We start from the raw sequence: 23298 nt of genomic DNA on the forward strand, positions 1-23298 counted from the left end.
GCAAAGCAAAACAAAGGCGGCGGCGGCGGGAGCGCGGGGCTCGGCAGGGCTCGGCACGGCACGATGCCTCGGCCGCCCCTCGGCCCTCGGCGCGGCACACGCGCGCCCGGCCCCCGTCTATGACCCGCCCGGCGGCCACCGCCGAGACGGTACCTTCGAGGCGAGGGAAGCCGTCGTGTGTCCCCCCCAAGCCCCCCTCTTTGTCTGAAGGTGAGGGCCCGGCGCAGAGCCCTCGCTGACCGCCGCGCGAGCACCGGGGGTCCCGCCTCCCTCCTGCCCGTGCCCCCTGAGGGAGAGGGGCCCGGGGGCTGCTCATAGCCCGGGCTGGGAGCGGAGCCGGCGTAGCGGTGAGTACCGAGCGGGCGAGGAGCGGCCGATCTCCCTTGCGCTGGGATTTATTGTTTGGGGCGGGGGGGCGGCTGCCAGAGGAGCCCCGAGCTGCCTCTGGCCGGGGGGCCGGGGTCTGGCGTGTGCGCGGGGCCGCCGAGGCAACTTCGGTGGCGGGAGGAGACTCGGGCGCTATTTATAGCGCCTGGAAATGACGGCAGCGCTGTCTGCCCGCAGCCTCCTCGGCACGGGGCGGGTGGGGGCGGTTTACATAATTGAGGGGGGGCGAGGCTGAGCTCGGCGGGCAGGGGTACGGTGCGGACTCCCCGCGCTCCCCCCGCCCGGAGCGGGGCCGGGCGCGGTGTGTCCCCGCACGGAGCCGGTGGCTGGAGCGGGGACTACGAGCCGCTGTCCTGCGGGAATCGCTGCGGGGGTGGAGGGAGAAAAGGCGGCGGCGTCACCCGCACGGCAGTTTCGTGCTCCGGCGTGAGAGGAAACGGCTGAAAGGCGCACGGGCAGCGGCACCCGCCCGGCGGGGGACGGAGTGCCAGCCGGTAACTTCCTCCGCGCTTCTTCTCTCTTGCTATTTCCCGGTACCTGAAGTAACAGTGAGTCTCCCGTGGCTCAGTCTTTTAACTTTGTGAGCCTTCCACTGCTGCAGCAATCGCACCGCAGGTTAGCGAGAGCGCGCGCACCGGCCGCGTCCGGCTTTGTGCAGTTGCCCAAAGACTCTTTAAGCTTATTTCGCGTCGTTCCTTTCTTTAAACGCAGAAGGAACGACGCGGGGAGGCCGATTTCCGACACGTTTTCGCTCTCCCCACACGCAGCAGGAAGCCGCTGTTTCCCGGCCGGTGCCGGGCCCGCCCCGCTCTGGGCACAGTGCGGGGTGTCCCCCCCGGCCCCGCACACCTATCGGGGTGTTTGTTTACACATCCGGGCCTCGCGCGGGGCGGGGCCGCCCCCGCCCCATTGGCTGCCCCGCGCTCCTCCCCGGTGACGTCACGCGGCGGGACAGGGCCGCGCATGGGCCGCCCCGGGGGCACCGCGGGGGGACCCGGAGGAGCGCGGGGGCCGCGGAGTGCCCGGAGTGCCCGGGAATGCCCGGGAGTGCCCGGGAATGCCCGCAGTGCCCGGGGCAGCCGGTGCGCCCGGGAGTGCCCGTGGGCGCTGGACTGGTAGGTGCGAACACACGTGGATCGTGGGCAAGGACCACTGTGCAGTGGTCAGAAAATTATGAAGTAAATAGTTATTTCAGGCTTTTACGCTCTTCTCCATAGAGTAATGGACAGCAGCTGTGGAACTGCTCCTAACTCTCAGGGGGAAGTGAAACTGGGTTTATTCACCGTTTTTAGAGGAAGCTGAGAAATGGTTTGGTTTGAATTTTGCCTTTAACAGCACAAAGCAGCAAGTCTCTGGTTCTTAGGGTGTGTATCGAACGCAGTTGCCTTTTTGAATCAAATACAGTTTTGTCAAATGAGATTTGGAATTCTTAGGATCATAGAATCGTTAAAGTTATGATCATTAAGCCAGCGCTGCCAAGGCCACGACTAACCCATGTCCGCAAGTGCCACATCAACACCTACTGAACTTTTGCAAGGATTGGACTTGTGTTTCAGTTACAGATGAAAGGGGTTTAAGCCAAAGTCAAGACATGTTTGCATGTGGTGCCTTTCGTTCTGAAACCCTGAGAGAGTGGTAGGGAATGGTGCTGCATCCAGTTGATGGCCAGTCACTAGTGGTGTCCCCCAGGGATCAGTGTTGGGCCAGTTCTGTTTACTACCTTTATGATATTTATTATCTTGATGATCTAGATGAGAGGATCAAGTGTACCATTAGCAAATTTGCAGATGACACCAAGTTGTGGGGAGGTTTTGATCTGCTGGAAGGCAGGAAGGCTCTTCAGAGGGACCTGGACAAGCTGGATCCATGGGCTGCTTCCAAGGGGATGAGGGTCAACCAGGCCAAGGGCCGGGTCCTGCCCTTTGGCCACAACAACCCCCAGCAGCTCCAGGCTGGGACAGAGGGGCTGGAGAGCAGCCAGGCAGGAAGGGAGCTGGGAGTGGGGATGGACAGGAAGCTGAACAGGAGACAGAGTGTGCCCAGGGGGACAAGAGGGCCAATGGATCCTGGCCTGGATCAGGAACGGTGTGGCAGCAGGTCCAAGGAAGTGATTCTTCCCCTCCACTCAGCATTGGTGAGGCCACCCCTGGAGTGCTGTGTCCAACTCTGGGCCCTTCAGTTCAGGAAGGACATTGAGGGGCTGGAGCAGGTCCAGAGGAGAGCAACGAGGGTGGGGAAGGGACTGGAGCACAAGTGGTGTGAGGAGAGGCTGAGGGAGCTGGGGGTGTTAGCTTGGGGAGAAGGCTCAGGGGAGACCTCATCACTCTCTGCAACTCCCTGACAGGAAGGTGTAGCCAGGTGGGTGTCGGTCTCTTCTCCCAGGAACCAGCAGTAGGACAAGAGGGCTCAGTCTCAAGCTCTGCCAGGGGAGGTTTAGGTTGGATATTAGAAAGAAATTTTTTACAGAGAGAGTGCTCAGGCATTGGAATGGGCTGCCTGGGGAGGTGGTGGATTCACTGTCCCTGGAGGTGGCATCAGTGCCATGGTCTGGTAACCGTGGTGGGGTTGGATCAAGGGTTGGACTTGATGATCTCGGAGATCTTTTCCAGCCCAGTTGATTCTATGATTCTGGTTTTGTCCATTTATATGAACCTAAATAGGATCTGTATCTAACAGTAAGTGTTCAGATGGAGAATTTAACAGGAACCTCATGTTCTTAGGTAATCTTCCTCCTATAATCTCTTACCTCTAATAAATGACTTACTGTGACTACTAGCTGTTCTCCAAAAGTAAGCTGTTTTCTCCAAATAACGTAATCATTCTTCTCTTTGCAGTTGTAATTAAATTATCTTGGGACATGAAGTATATAATATTTGTTTAAATTAGTGTTACTATTTAAGTTCTGCTCTTCATGCCAAATGGGTGAATACTTCAAACATATCAATATATCCCTTATCAAATGTGTTTTTCTTTTCGGTGACAAAAGCCCAATCATTCTGATGTGTAGATGTGCAATTTGGATGGCAGTTTGTTCCTTTATTCCATTGTTACTTCATTTCTTTTGACTGCCTTTGTTCTGCTACATGTCGTCTTTGTGGCTTATCTCTGCCTTTGCAATTCTTTGTGTAAGAAATTTTCTTGTAGCAAGTCCTTCAGTAGTTCAAGTTTTCTCTCCTGTTGTCATCAGTTTAGGATTAAAAAACAACTAAAGCAAACCCTTTAAATTTTGCTGTGGCTGTCTCATGTGCTAGGCCTGCTGTACAGATTACTTTCTCAAGACTTCTTTTGAAACACAGTGACTGCTTCCTTTAAACCATCTTTAATTTATGTGGCTTTCATTATCTGCTCTAGTTGTATTACTTGTATCTGACTGCTAGAAGAGTGGCTAGCTGCTGCCCTGCACGCAGTTTACAACTGTAATAATTGCTTTGCATGCTTAGCTACCTCGAGATACTGTAAATTCCTTATATGGGCTCTCATTTCTGTGTTTGTGCTATTGATCTACTCTGTCAGTCACCTGATAGCTGATGACATAAGTGCCCGGGCAGTGTTTCGTGTTTGCATTGCTCATTAGCTCGAGGCACACAGCACGGGAACTGCAGGCCTCTGACAGATCAGTAGGTGTTGTTATGAGTATTCGGAATCTGTAGTTTTCAGGCAAACCAAAGAGATTTGCTTTCCAGCCTAGTGGGAGGGTCTGGCACACTCTGTACTGCCTCTAAAATGCACTCTGAGCATTAAAAATTAAGAATGGGTGTTCTCTGTGCAGAATTTAGCTTTTAGTATCTGACTGTGACTTTTGTAGCATCAATTAAGACTATTCTGGTACCTTGAGGAAGTTCCTAATTAGCTTTGATCAGGACACTAGTCAAGAAGGTCTTTGCCTAAAGGCATAATTGTGCTTGAAAGAGGAATAGACATGGATCCCTGAATAGGCAGCATCTTACTTGGGTTTTGACTTAAAGCCAGGTGTGATACTGCAAGAGTTTTGCTGAAAGCTGAAGTGCAAATATATCTTGTATGTTTACTGTTGGACAGAGCAAGTATTCTCCAAGATGCTATATTGGAACTGACCACTGGAACTTCAAGGACAATTAACTTTGTCTCATTCCCTGCCTTTTTGCTGTAATTTTCTGCATGGATGTCTTAAAGAGAATACCTGGTATAAGGTAGAAAGTGCTTGTGTTTCTTGGTGAACTGTTAAGTCTCCTCCCTCATCAGAAGTGTGGTGGAGTAGAAGCCATTAGTGGAACAGAGCTGCTTGTCGCTGTGTTGAATGGGACTTGAACTGCGCAGCTTCTTAGAAAAAGGGGCCTGTAGTGCAGCCAAGAATTTGCTCCAAATAACACTTTGCTTTATGGCTGGAGTTGTTGAATAACAAGTTAACTCTGGCGTTTTTGTAAGCTGCTAATTGTTCTGCTCTTTTCACCTGCAGGTTGTGACTGTTTCTCTTCTGTCATTTGTGTGGAAAGTGCCACACACACTCCAGAACAACAACGGCTTTTGCTTGCATATTCCAGTGTTTCTTTTGTCAGCGAGTTCAGCAAAGTTGTAATTCTTCAAGTGCCAGCCCTGAGCTGAGTGAGGAGCCACCAGCAGAGATGGTAAAAATGACAAAATCAAAAACGTTCCAGGCTTACCTGCCAAACTGTCACCGAACCTACAGCTGTATCCACTGCAGAGCCCATCTCGCCAATCATGATGAATTGATCTCCAAGGCAAGTGGTTTCTTTAGAGACCTGAATTATTTCTTAACCAAAATGGTTAACACTGAGTCACTGCTCCCAGTAGATAAGGGATGCATATTGATGCATACTTCACTCTGTCTTCCCTGGGTTGTGTACTGAGAACTGGATATATTCTGGAAACTTCTGAATGTGGCATAAAGGTTGCTCTAATATGTTCCCCATGTTAACAGCCTTGGTCTGCTGTCAGGTGGGTACTATATGTGAGCTGTCCTATCTGAAAAGTCTGCTAAGGAAAACTGTCAGAAGAAAACGTGGATCTCTGGGTAGGGAAATTATTCTTGTTATGGTTATGCCAGATAGAGATTATTTTTGACTCTGTTGGACTGATGGTCACAAAACTGGCTGTTTTAGAATGTCCCACTTCTGTTATGGAATTTGTAAACACACTTCTGCTGTATACCAGTTCCTAAGGAATATGATTAGCCAGAGCAGTTCACAATAGTTGGACTGTCTGAACTTAAGCATAGAGGATAGGTGAATCTAGAAACAGGTGAGGCCTGCCCTTCTTACCTGTTGCCAGAAGAAACCAAGACTTGTGATGTATTATATATGTAGGAAAACTTGAAGTTTGGGATAAATACTAGACAGACTGGTTCATTCTTTGCTTCAAACAAGCTCCTGATTAATTTACTCTTACTGGTGTTCTGGAGAAAATACTTCAGTTGCTTTTCAAACCTATTAATACAAATTGTTTTCTATATATCTGTTTTGTCAAATAAAGTTAATTCTAAAGGGTTTACCACTAAAAATGTTATCTCTTGCTCCTGCCTGATCGTATGTTCAGCAGCACTAAGGCGATGCTGCTTTCCAGTGCTGAAGAGATGGAAAGGGTTGAGAATGCTGCTACTTCTGAATTTAGGTTTTCTCTGGGTGAGGAGGTAGTATACCTGCTTGCTTATCCCTTAGAGGGTTATCAGGCAATAATGGGGATTCCCCATACAGTTTTTTCCTGTGTTACTAGTATTTTTAATTTAGATCTCAAGACAAGTTCTTGATTCAAACAGTAAAACTGGTGTCGGTTCTTGGCAGTGTTATTGTTTGGTGGTGCATGCTTACTCCTGCTCTGCCTTCAGTCTTTTGTCCTAAACAATTCTTTCCCTCAACTTAGTACAAGTATTGAGGCATGGAACTGCAAATGTGACACATCAGATGTGAAACAGTGAGCGAGCTACATACATAGAATTATGTGAAGAAGTTACAAGTGAGGACTTGCTTAACTTTTATTAACCTGAAGAAAGTTTCTCATTTTATTGTGATTGATCTTGCTTTGTTTTATGGTCAACAAAACTAAGAGAAATGTGAATGCCCTTAAATGTAATTTTTTTCCATGTTGATTTCAGCATTTGAGTATGAGACCTTTTTGCAACACTGGATTATAAATTGCAAACATTCATAGCTTCATTATTCACTATGCATTCTGGGCCAAAAAGTACTGGCAGGGGTCAATCTTTCCTGAACTTCAGGCTGTAGATACCTATGGAAAGAAGGAGACTTTGCTTGCTGTGTCTTTTGAGATGTATTAACTGAGAAAATGCAATCCAAGCACACAGACTTAATAAGGAGCTCTTCTCTTTGTGAACTTAGATTTTTGCATGTCAACTAAGATGCCACAGTTGCCACATGAGCCAGTCCCAAGGCCTTGGGAATGTTGATCAGCAGAATATTTTTAATATGTTAAGCAAATCATGTGTTCATTTTACAGCTTCATAAGTAATTTCAAACATTAAAAAACAAATTTTCAATTCAAAGAAAACACGGAGGACTCTTAAAAAAATCTGTTTAGTAAATACAAATAATTACTTCGAAGTTGTTTCTGATGGTGTTGGGAAGAGTGTTAGAGGTGCATTCTGCTTTATTTCTGGCTTCTTTAATTGTTGGTGAAGACACCTTACAAAAGTCTTTGTACTTTCAGGTTGACCATATGCTTATTTGACAGCTGATCCGTATTTTATCAAGATTTCTTGACCATATTTTATTGTCTAAATCTGTATGGTGAGATAGATTTAAATGTGAGGTGTATCTTTTTGTATGTTTGTAAAATAAAAAAGAACATTTCTCATTGTACTTGTATTTGGGACATAACTTTGAAAAACCCACCTTCCTTAGGCTGAATTTATATATATTCCAACACTGGAGAAGTTCTTCTGATGGAAACAACTGCAAAGCAGTAGATACACTTGGATCATTAAAAATAAGTACTGCTGGCCTAGGGGTGGTGGGTGGAAATAAAATTTGATTTATTATGAATCTTTTTTCTGAACTTCTCTCAAAGTGCCTTCATTGAGATACGTTATGTGCAATGAACTTGGGTTAATGAGAGATTAAGGGTTTTTTTATTTATATGAACATATCTAGGATGATGTAACTACCCAGCCACAGGGGGGGAAACCCAAGCCAGAAAAACTCCAAACAAAAACATAAACCAACCTGTAGCAAGTCGTTTCTATACAATCTGAAGTTAACTAAGAATGGTGTGGTTCCTGGGCTGGTTTGGATTTACTGATGGAGCAGAGTTGAACTATTCAACCTGATTTCCTTCCCGCTGCCTTATTTTAAGGGCCTAGTTAAAACCTAAATCTCAGTGTTACACTCACTAAATACAATTTTAGGTTGCAGATTGTCTCTCTTCCAAATGCTTCCTCTACACTTTCACTCCAGACCCCTGGTGCCACAGGTACTGTGCAGCAGATAAAGGCAAACAGTATTTATTTAATGCCTGGCTGTGGCTGCTTCCTTTGGAGGTTGTTCTCCACCCTGTGTTTCCCATGTGCATGGTGACTTGCTTCCTTCTGTGTGGTCAGGGAAAATGAAACAAAACACATGGTGCACTTTTAATTTAAAGCAGCTCCAAGTGGCTTTCTAATGTGCTTTGACGTATAAGGATTTATTATACCTGACACTGAGGTGTTTCCAACTTGAAGATGAAAAGATAAGCTGTGCTGTGAAACGAGTGGTGTTTCTCTTAAACATTGGTCTGTTATGGAAAACCAAAGAATGCTCCATATTTCTGTAAATCATCCCTTTGATTCTGATCCTTAGAATATCAGACTTCAATACAGATTTGCAGTTCTGCTTTTGAGAACTGTTAATGCCAGTTGTCTGCCATGGATGGCAGCATACACAAATCACCTTTTCGCTCTGTTTCTGTTCTGTTGGAGCAGCAGGATCTCTTTCTTGCCTTGGAATTAATCATGAAGCTCCCTTTTTCTTTCTTGTGCCCTTGCTGATCATGAAGTGGCAACCAAGAGTCCTTGCAATGGCTTAGGAATAAGAACACAAACTAATGAGACAGGACAAAAGTGTGTTACCTGCACAGGTGAATTCAGTGTTATTGGTGGTTTTAATTTTCTCTGCAGCTATGAAAGGACTCTGTGTGTTGCCCAGTGTTGAAATCAGCTTGGATAGTGGTGGTTAGAGCATACATTTCCAGATGTTTTCACTCTATAATCTCGTTTTCTGCCACTAGGGAGGAACTTGGGGAAGAGGAGGAATGGGAAGAAGGCTGGTTGAGATTAGGTCATTGGCCATAGAGGTTACGTCAAACATTAGTCTGTACAGCTGGACACACATGCACACATGTATGAACAGCTGCCATAATCATTTATAAATTCCAGCTATCTTGAGGAAACCATTGATTTGAAGGATACATACACAATAAGAGAACTAATAAACTGTAGATGACTTTTAATTAAGTGAAATTTTGAGGTTGTGCTGGTACGTTAGACACGACTGCTTTGCGTTGCTAACAAGTGCAAGTGATGGATTTCCTGTTTCTTTGGTGAAGACTTCAAAGTGGATATTAAAATATTTTAAAAAAATACTATGAGAAGGAGTATACTGTTCTTCACTACACTGGGGAACATTCAGAGGACAGGAAAGAACCTACAGCTTTTTTTATTTCTTTAAAAAGTAAATGGATATTTTTTAGAATCATATCCTACGGTCACCACAGGCCCAGAAGAGAAGTAAACTGAGCAAATAACCCCCGGTTTCAGTAAAGAGCAAGGCAAAAAACTGATGCCATAGGAGGCACCTACTGGATTTTAAATGTTCAAATAGCATGGAAAAAGTGACATGTTAATGATTTAAAAAAACCCAGTGTAATTAAGTTTTGAGAGAAAATTTCTGCCAGACTCCTTGAAGTACAAGGGTGGTTGCCACTTGTGTGACCTGTACAAAATGTTACGTTTGCTGCTCATAAACCCATTCTGGAGTAAGTTTTGTGAGAGGCTTAACTGGAAGAGCTTTCTTCTGAGTTGTTTGTAAGTAGTAGCCCATGTGCAGTGATTATTAGCAGTAGATAATTTTATAGGAGGCAAATGTTACTTGAAGCACTTGAGAGGGGTTTGTAGCTATTCAGTTCCAATAACTGTGTAGAAGTTCAGGTGTGATTCAGCAAATTACAAATAAATACAAATACTTAAGAGAAGTCTTGGAACCTAATGGATATACTGCAAAGGCTGATGCTTTGTTACTCAAGGTTGACCTGACTGAAAGACTTGAATCATCTTACAGTGTGCCTTGATGCTGGGAATGGAAGAAAATTTGGATTACTTTGTACAGATGCCTGTATAAATACTGTCACTTTCTTCTGTCTTGTTCATTGCAAAGCATATCTGACCAGAGGGGGAAAAAGTCATATGAAGTCACAGACGAGACTAGATGTGTCAATATTTTCAAGAACAAGTTCTACATAAAGGTATATACGTATATACATACGTAATTGTCATTGACTGGACTGGGAAATCCTCGTACCTTGTGGGAAAGAACGATCTCGGTGGTTAAATGTAGTTCTCCAAGGCATTCAGTATGGGCTGCTCTTCTATTATTGATGAGAAGGGAGAGTCTTCAGCCTAAATAGATGCTAAAACATTTTTAGCCTTGCTTGGCAATCTGTGGTTTTGTCCTCTGCTGTTTAACTGATGAGTTCAAGAGGAATTTTTTTTAAAGGGTTTGTTGTCTTTAAGTAAATATGCTATGCTTAGCTTGGTTCAATTTGGTAATTCTCCTGTGCTTATGATATAATGGGTATTTGGAAAGATAGTTGGGCCCATTGTGTGCTTGAAGGTCATTTTTGTTCCCTGCCTAATTTCATAAATATTCTGGTGATAATTATTTTCTCCAAGAAGTTTCTAGGTTTTTTGGGTTCTGTTTTTTTCTTTTGGGGGAAGAATCTAGTTTTTGAAAGAGAAGCAATCTTTGGAAAACATCCAAGAATAGATTTGAAGGCTTAAGGGAGCTGGAAAGTACAAGGGGAGTGTTCTACTCTATGGGTGTTTTGACATAATTATTTCTGAAATCCATTCAAGATGCTGTATAGGTCAAGATAACTTGTCCTGCCTGACAGAGTTTTCACACTGAGGAAATATCAGTTGCCAGATTCGCAGGCATGTGGTTTTTGGGGTGGGATTTTTTAAGGTTATTCTCTATGTATTGAATTTTCTTACTGCATTGAAATCAGTAAGTAATTGAATGGAAATACCCTTTAAATTTATTTTTTAATACTTATCATGGAGTCTTTGAGAACTTGCCTAGGAAGTAGCTGAGCAGCGTTATTTCTTGTCTGCATTATTGAGGAGTTGGGACTGATAGAAATACCAAATGGAACACATTTTTTTCCCTGTGATTATTTTTTTTGTCTGTAGCTTATGTTGAATTCAATTTTCTGAATTAATTTTGCAAATCTTGAAGTGAGAGGATGTTCTTACGGCCTCTGATGCATCTTGCTGAGAAGGTCGTTTCAGACATCAGAGCACTCGTGTGTGTTGCTGGTTTACCTTAATGATACTGCCCCTACAAACACTGTTTTCTATACTTCTCCAAAGTGCTTATTTGTCCAGAATACTAATTCAGGTTGCTCTATCTTAGCTTCTAGAGGGAACTTCAGCTAATGAAATGAAACTCAGGAAAATGAAACTGAACAAAAACCTATGGACTTTCTTAATTTTCATTCTTTAAAATTCCTGTGCTGTGTTATGAGTGACGTGCAAACTGTGCATGAGGAGATGTTGTTGATGACACTGTGACTTGCTTAGAATAATGCCTGTCCTACCCTTAATACATGCTAAGATGGCAGTTTCTGTGGATGTGGGGCGTGATCTCTAACCATGCAATCCAATCCCATCTGTGGGGAATAATAAATGACATAAGCTTTTCAGCAGGACCCCTTCCCCCACCCATGCCTTGACCTGTGCCTCAGGGCAGTAAATACGTGTTCTGCTTGACTGGTGCTTCCTTTTCTCCTGGGTAAAACAGCTAATCCTGGTGTTAGAGGGAAGGATGGGTTTAACTGAGAAGCACGGATCAAATCTAGATCTGCAGGTGTGTATTAGTGTGTAAGTGAAACATGTATAAAGCTTCTTTACTACAAAATATATCGACAGAGGTCTCTCAGGTGATTTGGAAAAGACCATAGTTCCAAACTCTTCTTGCATTCAACCTTAGTGTGATTCCTAAGCACAGTTGAACATTTTTGCTGACTCAGTGAGGCATTCCAGATACTTTCAGCTGTGCTGAAACAAGAAAACATGATGGATCTTGTAGATCTTTCTGTATAAATGGAAGAGCTAGTCAAAGATGTGGATTTTCTAAGGAATAAATTAACTCATAAATCAATCCAATATTATTAATTGAGGACCATGAAAAAACAGCCTTAAAGCAATTTTAAATTTTAACTGCAAGGGTTAGTTGAACTGATAAATTGTCCAGCTTCTGAGTAAAAATCCTGGTTGCTGTGAGTGATTATTGATGGCAGTTGATCACACTTGCCACATCTAATTCCTCTCTACTGGGTAAGACACATATTTAAGACTTAGTTTGAATAGAATGTTCTGGTTTACTGATGATTTACGTACAGTGCCAGTGATCTTGGAAGTGCTGAACAAATCTTGCAAAGTAGAAGTTTGTGTTTGCATAGGTGATGTTTGTTCTGTCAAATGTGGAGGAACTTGTCTTTGCAGCTGGGCAAAGAAACAAGTGTTCTGTGGTATGTAAATACAATATATGGTCTCTAAACATGTGTATAGGTAAGAAAAGATGATATCCAAATAATCAGCCAGTCTCTGGGAACAGGAAGTAAGAGAAGGTTGTGTTTGTGAACAGATTTTCTTTCTAAAATCACTGTCACAGGAAAAGGTTCTGTGTTGCTTCTCCCTCTGCTCTACCCTGATAATCCCAAAAACAGAAGGTAACAAAGATGACCGTTTCTGAGGGGAAATAAGCCTAGGGCAGTACAGCATATTTAGGGCAACAAAGTAAAGGATGCAAGAAAAGCCAAGTCATCTTTAAAAATATATCAGGAGAAAAGAACAACTAAAGCAGTGCTTTCCAACCTGCTCTTCTTATTACATTTGGCTAGAATTTTTTTTCAGCTTATGAAACAAGAGAGGGGAAGAGCTGCTTTTTGTGCTATTCCTGGCATCCCTTTACTACCCTCTGCTTAATTTTGAGAAAAGCAGGGTCAAAGGAGAGCTTTTATTAAGTGATACTAAGTCAAGACTAAACATAACCTTCGCACAAATAATTGCATAAGATAGTTTGGAAAGTCTCCTGACTGTTGGTTTGTTCTGGAGTTTTTTCTTTCCCAGCCTGCTGGGGAACTTCAGGTATGGCATGTAAGTAGTTTAAAAAGTGATTGTGTAGGACCAGACAAAAAAACCCCAACAACCCACCACATTCATTTGTATGTGATTGGCATGTGTAATTAATTACATGTAAATAGAGAAACTAACACATGATTAATAGGAGAGAAGATTTCTTGGTGCAGTTTGAAAGAGGATTTGTGAATTTTAATTCACAACATGGACTTTTTAAAGCAAGGGGAGATGGCTGCAGCTTTTAAAAAAAAATTAAGAATTTTTACAGTAGCTTAACCAAGTATCAGGGTCATCATGGCTTTGAAAGTTCTTTTTCATAATTTCAGGTAGATGAAACAGGGAAGTTCTAGTTTTAAGTTTGCTTCTTAATGAATAAGAGGATTTTTAACATCTGCCCTTTGCTTTTTCTTAAATTTTGGGGTTGCACAACTGTAGTTTTCTCTAGATTAATGTGTAGTTTACTCAAGCTAGTTACTCATTTGTTAATGAGCAGTTTTTGAGAGTATATATCTGAATAGCTTTTGGTTTCATCTGCAGTAAGCATTCTCTGCTTAGTTACTGCCTCTAATCCTAGTTGTTCTGTAGAAACTGCAGGCTGTAGGTCTGCACCACTCTGCCAGTTTTGTGACGAGTGTTTAAGTATCTCAGGAGAACTGAACTAGTGGTGGGGTTTTGTTTGTTTGTTTTAAAGGCATAAATTAGAGGCATTCCTCACTTTCTGGTGGAGCTGTTCAGACTCCTCAACCAAGTCTCCCCTTTCAGGGTCAGTACCCTCTGAAGTTTCAGCTTTCACTCTGCACAGCCTGTGTGTTTTTCACTGCCTTGTGAAAAATAAGAGTTGCAGTTCTGGCGAGTAGAGACAGTACCTTTTCTTTTGTCTCTGCTCTAGATAGAACCTCTTTAGTGTCATTTAGGTTAGAAAAGACCTATAAGGTCATTGAGTCCGACCATAAACCCAACAGTGCCAGGTCCACCACATCATGTCTCCAGGTGCCAGATCTACACATCTTTTAAATACCTCCAGGGATGGTGACTCCAGTACTGCCTTGGGCAGCCCATTCCAGTGCTTGAAACCCTTTCAGTGAAGAAATGTTTCCTTATCCAATCTAAACCTCCTCAGATGCAACTTGAGGCCATTTCCTCTTGTCCTGTCACTTGTTACTTGGGAGAGGAGACTGAGCCCACTTTGCCCTCCTCTGAAGTGGTTATAGAGAACAGTAATATATCTACAATATATCTATTGCTAAAATAATAAAATATTAGCACTGTAAACTGTTAAGTAGAATTTCTCATCCTAATGTAAGATTTTACGAGTAGCTAAGGGCTGTATGTAACTACAGTGCCACCAGTGCTACCTAGAGTAGTCCAGTCATGGACTTCTTTTACCACTCTTTATTGCATTTATCTTTACTGGTTAATGTTGATCAAAGAGTGTTGATTTATACACATTTTCCTTTTAAGTGTTCTTTTTTTTTTTTCCCAAACTGTTCTGAGACAAAAGATTATTGCTGTTGTGTTGCTAGTTGTTAGACTGGCAAAATACATAATGATTTTGAATTACTTCTAATGATATAACTAAAACATGTCAGAAATAGAATCCGTTGTAGAAAGGTCCTTCTGCCTACGGTTCCATGCCTGATGTTACTAAAACCATTCAAAAATATTGAAAGTGAGATTTTTCTTCTAAAAACCTTCCAAGTTGATCTAATGTAGGCTTCTGAAAAGTTGTTCTGTGATCTTCAACACTAGAACTGTGGGGATTCTTAAAGACAGTTGTACTATCTCTGCAGCATGAATAAAATCATTAATTTTCTGGGAAAGTGGGTTGGGGAAGGGAAAGACTGGAAAAAAGGAAATTAAAGCAGTTCAGGGATTTTTTAAAATGGAATTCAGTATGGAAGAGAGAAAAAAGAAAAACTCCATTTCAGTGTGATCCTGTTTGAATGGGAAATAATGGGCGTGTGTAAATTATCAAGTGACCCAATACAGAAGGAACAAAGCAACAGCTGGAAGGAGCGATGGGTTTGACATAACCCTTGAATGTTCTCCCCGTGGCTGGGCCTGCTCTGCTCAGGGTTCTCCCGGGGCCTTGGTGGCTCAGGACCATCTGATCCCAGCCCCAGGCCCCTGGGCCTGCACTGGCATTGCAGAGTGCCCGGGAGAGGAGCTGCTGGTTCGGTTGGCACAGGAGGAACAAGGATGCAGTTCCCAGGCACTGACACTGCTCCACAAGCCAAACCAGTGAGCGTGGCTGATAAGGGGTTTTGATGCAAAACTGGGCTACTGCTCTGAACTAAAACATTTGCTTAGATCTAGCCAAGGAAGTCTTAACAGTCATCTTTTGTCCGTAATCTCTCAGGAATGTGAGAGATTTGAAAGCATATGGCTGTGTTCAGGCATTTTATGATAACAGTTGGTTTGTTAAAGTAAAGCTGAACTTATAAACTGATCAGATGTGTTTCCTGAGTACAGCAGGCTGGGTTTATGCTTGGTTCAGAATTTCACTGCTCTTACATCAAATGATGCAATGAAATTGAAATAAGTCATCTTTTGGGTGCAGCAGGAGAAGACAGAGATGGGAATAATTCCCTTTGAGTTAAAAGCAGATTATTTTAATTAGAATGAACGATGTCTAGGAAAATGAGATCGGTATCTCGCAGAGGGGTAGGAAAAAAGTATGCTTAGTTTGTATTACGGAGTCTAATTTTGAACAATAGTGCTTAATAATGTAAAATCACTGCTAAAAATCTAAGTCAGGTGAAGACTTGGCTGACCATACCTTCCTACTAAAGAACTGGTATAAAGTAATTGATCTGCAATAGTTTATATCTGTATTACCTTAATATGTTTACTAATACACCCTTCTGGAACTTATTTTTTCATTTGGTGGGACTTCTTTTTTTTAACAAATGCAATTTTTGTTGTTTTTTTATTTTTAATGCAGTCCTTCCAGGGAAGCCAGGGACGAGCCTACCTCTTCAATTCTGTGTGAGTATATTGTTATGGTTCTGCACACTACTTTCAGAGTGTAACTTTATGCTTCCCAAGTGGAAAACAGTAGGAATTAACGTAGCTTTACTTTACCCTGTTCCTTTTAACACCGGCTTTACTCACTAGCAATAGTTATTAAAGAGCTACTGGGCTAATTCTGAAGTATCCCATTGCACATACATGAGTTTATCTTATATTTTAAGTAATTTTGCTAAGAGCTGAAAGATTAGGGAAGGGTGTTAATGTGGAATTCCTTTTGTGTATGTAGTGGTAACTGTCTTGAGTGGAAGTTGCTGTTCTGAGGTACTCCAAAAGTCAGATTATCCTGTGTGACTCTAAATTTGCTTTAGACAACTCAGCTGTAGTCTAAAGAAGAATTTCCCAGTGTGATAGTTGGATACATTTACAGGTTAATGTTTCAGTAAACTTGGTACATCTTAAATGACCTTGAATATTGCAAATGTGCTAGAGGCAAAAGGTCTCTGTGATCTTATCAAGCCCAGTATTTGCAATCTTAGGCATGTCCTTCCCTTCATAGAAGCCTCTTTGCATTTGCTAATGGGTGTTTTTTAAGTTTTTAATATGCAGGATTGCATTTTTGTCTCTATTTTTCAGCAGTTTTTTGTGTTGCACCTTTTTGAAAAAGTAATGCAGTTACGTGTCCTGGTCTATTTTTAAGCAGGATAATGGAACTATTAACTGCAAAGGATTTGATTATAGGTCCTTGAGATTCTTTTTATATGTAGTCATTCAGTGGTGATGTGGGACTTGAATTCTGGTTGTAATAGTAAGAAGCTGGTAACACAACAGCAAAACCAGCAAAATTTTACTCTTGTTTAAAACGACCTAAAAACTTGGTTTAGTCTTGCCTCGTGTTTTCTGCATAGATTCTCACTGATGACAAACCTAGCTTGGTGCAGTACTTCTTGGCATGTTTTGTTTTGATATTGCTGTTTGTTCGTCATGGCTTAGTCTGCTGATGTGCAGCAAAGAAATATTTATGAGGCTTTTTCCCTGCTGCTATTTTGGAGTTGGTTCTAAATTCAGCTGCTGGTGCTGATTTACTGGTACAAACTTCAATTACAGAGGTCTCAATTTTTTTTTGAAGAAAAGCCCGAAGTTGGAGAAGTCTCCAGTTACTGCCCTGTGTTCTGTTCTCTGAAAGTTTAACTGTGTAGCTCCTCATTGCTGGGAGTGAGTGGGTGTCACCGACAGTGACACCAGCAGACACTTGAAAAAAAACAAAACCCAAACCCTTATTTTCTTCCTGTCCTTGTGCTCAGCGTAACAGAGGAAGTTACTTTTACAGCATCGAATAAGTCAGGCACTTTTTAAAAAAAAAAAAAAAAAAAAACAAACCAACTTTTTGTCCACTGGAGAAAACGTGGGGAACAGAAAGAAAAGGAACAGAGTCATGCAGCTAATGTAATTTCTCCTTTTTTTTTCAGGGTAAATGTGGGCTGTGGTCCAGCAGAGGAGAGAGTTCTTCTGACAGGTTTACATGCTGTAGCAGATATCTATTGTGAAAACTGTAAAACCACTCTTGGATGGAAATATGTAAGTAATATACTTAAATCTTCAATAAATGTTTATGTGTTGAAGCACAGATATTTGGGTAGGCCGTTGAGTAGCACCTATACTGATAGTTTGAGTTAGCTCCAGTGCTTTTGTATATATCAGGATGTAATATAGTTTTGCTTCCTTCCATCTGCAGAAATGCTGTAGTAGCTAATAACTTTATTCTGCACTGGAAATCAAGCATGAGCTATAGGTGCTGTTACATCTATCTAACATTTCTGTAATACCTTTTTGCAAGATTACCAAGCACACATGCACTAAACCAGATGAAAAAAATTGTCAAAGTGGGTCTTTCATTTCTTGGATTGTAAAAGTTGGTTCATACAGGAAAAATATGAATTGCAGTAAATGGCACTGAGCATGTTTATACTGCTTACAACTAATGTGAACTTGATGCTGTGGTTTGAAAAGTTACCCGGGCACTTGCACAGTTCCTGTAACACTTGCAGCTGTGTTGGAAGTTTGATGTTTTGCAAATGTTAGATTCTGAATGTTGCATGTAGGATTTCCATTGATTCAGTATAGCTTCAGATCTTAGAAGTTTTCCAAATGTATTCCCTGTGATGATGAATATAGAGGAGATCTTTTGAAGAGGTTCCCATTTCCTCTTTTCATTACTTCTGGGGATAAGGAAACAACACAAATAACATGCCATTTCCTAATCTTCACTTAAAAAAAAGCATTAAAATTCCCTGTGCAGTGAGAGGACATGGAAAGTTCTAAAGCAAGATCAGCTGTGTAGTAAATCTGCTGATTCCACTTAGAAGTTTACTTCTATTTCCTTGTCAATGCTTTTCAGCCTCTCCTTCCTCCCTCCCTACTCAGTGTAACCAACATGGGTTGTTAACTGTAATGTCTCCTGTAATGTTTGTAATTTTAATGCAAGTTTGTTTAAAATGCTTAATTTTCCCAGCTTAATTCACTGTGGTCTTGATTATTTTTTTCTTTCTTTCCAGGAACATGCTTTTGAGAGCAGTCAGAAATACAAAGAAGGAAAATTTATCATTGAACTTGCCCACATGATAAAAGACAATGGTTGGGAGTGAAACATAACATTGTTCCTTCTGTTGGGACTCTGTTCTGTGGGACAGGCTTTACAAAGACTAACGCAAAGTAAAGGAAGAGCTTGGCTAGAGTGGCCCTGAGAATATCACTGAACTCTGAAACCTCACAAATGAGTAGTGTAGTGTAAGTGGCTATTTCAGGCCATGTTTGCCTTTTCTCCTTGTGTAAGTTCCCTCTTTTTGTACGTGTATTATTGTGTGAACAGTTGTTTTGGAACATTTTGGATGACCTTTTTCTAAACTCTCTCTTGACTAGAGAAACAGTTCAGTAATTGAAAACGGATTTTACTGGTTAGCATCTCTCTCTGACCTATGCCTTTAATGCTACCTTCTGCTGTGCATGCTTCTTGCCTAAACACCTCCACTCCGGTCCTGTAGAAGTTCTGTATCTGAGCAGTCTGAAAGAATGTACGGGATGGGGTGCTTTTTTATTAAATGTAGCAATTTCTGATGTGTTTGGCAGTGAAGAGGATGCAGTATTGTAGTTATTAATTTCTTTTTTAAATTTGAGTGTACCACAACCTATGTACATCTTTTAGGTGAATTGGTTAAAGGTACAGTGCTCACTTCAAAAGAAAATATTTCAATTGCACTGACTGAAGTTAGCAGGTCTCAAGTTGTTAGGAAAGGTTATGCCAGAGTTTTGGTATCTTAATGAAATAACATAGATTTTAAATCAATAATGCTATAGAATATGTTCATTTAAGACCAACATATTCCCTAAGGAGTTTGCTGGATAAGAAATTTATAAAACTGTAACTTGCAAGATTAAAAAGAAATATATATGCATCTTCTATTTTGGAAAAAAAACATTAGTTGCTGTATTAGGAAAAAACAAAGTTTTGGTACTGTACCTTTGCCAGTAACAGGGACTTGTGCATCAGTAAAGTTTTATGGCTGGTTCCATGTAACTGTATAGTCCTAATGCACTGGACAAAGAGGTTGATGTCAAGGAAACTTGTTGAAGTATTCTGCTTCTGCTACATTTGAACAAAAGTATTTATTTTTGTGAGAAATTGCAAGAGCTTATGACATGAAAATTAGTATAGTACCTGTAGGAAAAGGAGAAGGAATAAGAGGGAAGGGAAGTTTGACTTGTTTTTTCATAAAATAGCAAGGTAGTTTTTAAAATTTGGGGGTGGGGAAAGGGTTTCCTGGTTTGCTGGCTAAATCATCCCCAAGTACCTTTTTATAATAAAAATTTATATGAAAGTCACCTTCTCTTTTGTTCTCATGCTGTTTCTTTCATGGAATCAGTTAATGAGAGAAACTTCTGGAAAGTGTATGCACAGTATGAGCTGTTGGTATCTGTGTAATGCAAACTGAGCAACTGTGAAAGAAGTGCTCTACATAAATTTGCTAACTTAATTTTCAAATTAAACAGACTCTGAAGACTTTTGTATTTGAATCCTTTTAATGCTTGAGGATAAGATGTTTGGAAAAAAACCCCTTTAACACTACGTAAGTCCTATCACTGAACAGTACAGAAGCCTTGCAATACAAAATCCTTTTCTCTCAATAACAATTCTTAACTGGCACCTGTGAAGCTGGTCACAGGTGCTGCTGCTGCTGTTCCGCTTTTGGGAATCTCTGATGGGCTTTCTGAACTCTGCTGCACTTTAGAAATTGTCATACATGAAAAATTATGCCAATGGGTAGAGGCAATACAGATCTTCAAAACCAGCTTTCCAGTGTTTTTGTGGAGAGGAGGAGTGGGAAGAGCATTCACCCACGTGCACACGTTCTCTGTGATACAGGCTGGCTAAACTGCATTCAAGATGTTGTAGTGATCTATACCTGTGAATTAGAAATGTAAGAATTAGAGAAGTAGTTGAAGCTGTTGGGTTTCAGTCCAGAGTCCTGAGGTGGTACAGTCATGTTCAACCTGGATTTTGTGGCTCACACGTTACTACTTCATGTTCACATCAGGCTTTGAGGTCTCATTTTTAACAATGTCGTTGATGCAAGATGGGCTCTGGTGTTGCCTGTCTTGTGATCTTTTTGACCTGGAATTCTTGGGATTTTGTTTTCCACCATTGTAATGTATGTTGCCAACAAAGAAGGCGCTAAAACTATCAGCAAAAAGCTTGTGTTGGCTCCAAAGTCCTGTTGCAGTGTTGATACTTGTGAACACGTTTATGTGAAGTTTGTGTCTCTTTGGGCTTTTCTTATTGCCTGGCTACAGGTGTGTTGAGGCAGTACATTGGACTGAAGACAAGAGTAATGGCTGCTTTTCCATAGCTGAAATTAAAGAGAATATGTAAAGTATTACAGATTTTTCTCTCCAAAATTGGGGGTTTGGCTCTCTCTTGTTTGTAAGCTCATGCTGTCTGTAACACAGTCTGATTCTTAGAAATTCAACCTCTTTCTTCAGTGCATTATTTATATTTCAAACTGGACATTTTCACCAAAACCTTAATTAACTTTGATGCCAAAGGTTGGGACTTCAAGTGCTTAGCACATAGAGCTTCAGACTGCTGGCATAGAGTTAATGATCTATATGTGATGCTTATGGCTTTAAGAGAACAAAACAAAGCAATATTCTTTTTGGTCTGTCATGAAGAGTGGGTGCTTAGAAGGAGTAAAGAGCAGAACTAATACAGAATTGCTATTTTTTGCTGCCATGTAACAATTCTTGAGGCTCATCCTACTGAGGAAATATGTGAATTTTCTTCCTGTGTTGTTTGGCAGCATCGATAATTATTTTCTCCCCACATAAAGATGTAGAGAGTTCTTGTTATTGGTTTTGGTGAAAGTCGAATCCAGATAGCAATGGCTGCTGGCTGATGTGAAAAGGTCAGTCTGGTCACTGAACCCTCCAGCAGTCATTTAAAAGAAAAATAAACTTACTTGAAAAAAAAATTTACTAAAGCATTTTCCCTCTAACCAATTTTTGTAATATATTAAAGATTATATTTAAAGTTTGTATGTGTTTGCTCTGGGCAAGTTTACTTCCCCTCCAACTTGAGCACTTTTGTTACTTGTACTGGTTATTTTTATTGTTGGTCTTAACATTTATTTTGTATTTTGTTTTTTATAAACTGTAACAAAAAGCTGTTGTGAACCTTTGATTCTTGCTGGCTCTTTCTTGGACCAAATGAACTGACTATGAGCTGGCTTAGAAGAAATGTTCATTGGGATGCATAGGAATTTGCTAGCAAAAATGTACATGTACTGAAAGTGTTTTTCCACTGAACTTCTAAAGCCACACCTGTCCTAAAGTAATTAATCCTAATTTGGTGTGACTTTAGTAACCTGACCACACATTCTCTGTCTAGGTCCAAAGTCACGACTTTAACAGTGATGTTCCAGGGCTGAGTCTGCCTCCAAATCCTAGAGTTCTTCTTTGGCTGGTCACTTTTTGATTAATAAAAGGCAACCCTGCCATCTCGAAAAATTCTGTTAAGTTGCAAACTTGCTGTGAAATAAGGTGCAGAATTTGGTGAGGGGTTGCTGAGGCATCAACCTAACCACTGTTGCTGTATGCTTTCAGCAGTGCGGGACTCTGAATTTTATCTGCCAGTTCAAAGGGCCAGAACATGAATTTCCCTTGTTTACTATACACGTTGTACACATTGTAAACTACACAGTGGCAAACTATGTGAAGGAAGTTCGTTACAGCTCCATCCTAATTTCCCACAGCAAGGCCCGGGGTGCTGACAGTGTCCAGTGCTGTGCCTGTGTGCTCGCGGTCCAGGGGAGGGGGGAATGCAGTTCGTGACATTTCCTTGAATTAAAAACTGGCCTCAGAGGCTCTGACAAAGTCATCACTGCCCATAACCAACTGGTATTTGTATTTATTACTGCTGTATCAGTGCAAGAGTTCCCGAAGGCTGTGCACCATTTTTGGTGGATTTCTGCTTCCCTCCAAGTGATGATTGAGCATCTCCTGCACACTCATCTCTGCAGTCAGATTGCAACAGCAGGGACCTACAGTCTCACAGACCAAATTCCACCTATCTCCGTAGAAGCTTCAAATTATCATTGGACACTTTACTGGACTTCATTGAGACTCGTGTTAAGCCAACCAGCAGTACAAACATTTACTGGAAAAGGAACAGATGCTTCAGATGTTTCTTTTAAAAGGACTGTTACAAGTGGTTTAAGGTCTAAAGCATGAGTCGTAAATGGCAGTTGAGTTGTGCCTCATTGTTTCTTAAACTCTTGAAAATGCTTTCTTTTACAGGTGACATGGCTGTGTTGCTGTTTTGTCCTAGCAATACTGTACATCATTTGTTGTTTCACTATATTGTATCTACTTGAGGTATCACAATAAAAGCTTTCAATTGTTTTGTTGGGTTACCTCTTGGTTTTGTGCTGTCTTTTCTTCCTCATCAGATTCTTATGCTTCATCCTCTGATAAGGCCAGAGAGAAAAGCCAGTGCTCTTAGGAATTTCTAAATTGGTTGAATCTGAATTTTATGTGGTTTTAAGACTGCCATGAAACATTTTGGGTTTTTTCCTTTCACAAATCTGTCCAAAATATAGAAACTTTTGTTGCTACTTTTAGAGGTTTTGCCTGTTTTGAGCCAATAATGGAACATCTGTGAAGTGAGAGTCAGTCTCTGCACACCCCAAAACTGACTTTGAGAAGAACTGAAGGAAGGGTGGTGTGCCTTTTGTTGCATTAGCTTGGTCAGCTGTAGACCAGAGGAGCACTCTGGGCACAGGCACTCCCTCTGTTCATTCTGCTTTGGTTGGGAAGAACTCCTGTAGTTCCTCTGATCAGATTATTGGTCTTGTCAGTGCATCAAATATGACCCTCTGGACTGCCTGAGGCTGAGAAGTAATTCAGGGCACGCTTGTTCAGCTTCTCCAGTAATCCATCATTTAATCTCACAAAGAGGTGGTAGGGATGCTCTTCATATGAGATCAAGCATATTTCCATCTTGAGAAAGTGGAAGATGGCCCGCTACCCTTTGTTTTATTCAAGTG

The 23298-nt window shown here is 41.5% G+C and overlaps 1 protein-coding gene across 2 annotated transcripts; it reads left to right on the forward strand.

Moving 5' to 3' along the window:
* Positions 1–67: 67 nt before the first annotated feature.
* Positions 68–22665, forward strand: YPEL1 (yippee like 1). 2 transcript variants are annotated; one of them, XM_027651926.1, is made up of 5 exons: positions 68–347; positions 4823–5105; positions 15675–15718; positions 17170–17278; positions 18256–22665. In XM_027651926.1, exons 2-5 carry the CDS (start codon positions 4989–4991, stop codon positions 18343–18345), a joined length of 360 nt encoding a protein of 119 aa, XP_027507727.1. In that variant the 5' UTR covers positions 68–347; positions 4823–4988; the 3' UTR covers positions 18346–22665. The 2 variants fall into 2 exon arrangements, with proteins under 2 accessions (XP_027507727.1, XP_027507728.1); XM_027651927.1 differs by lacking the exon at positions 68–347 and adding an exon at positions 1462–1502.
* The last annotated feature ends 633 nt before the right edge of the window (positions 22666–23298 follow it).

The sequence above is a fragment of the Corapipo altera genome, unplaced genomic scaffold (genome assembly GCF_003945725.1).
Source record: "Corapipo altera isolate COAL_440 unplaced genomic scaffold, ASM394572v1 67, whole genome shotgun sequence".
In the NCBI taxonomy this organism is placed as follows: Eukaryota; Metazoa; Chordata; class Aves; order Passeriformes; family Pipridae; genus Corapipo; species Corapipo altera.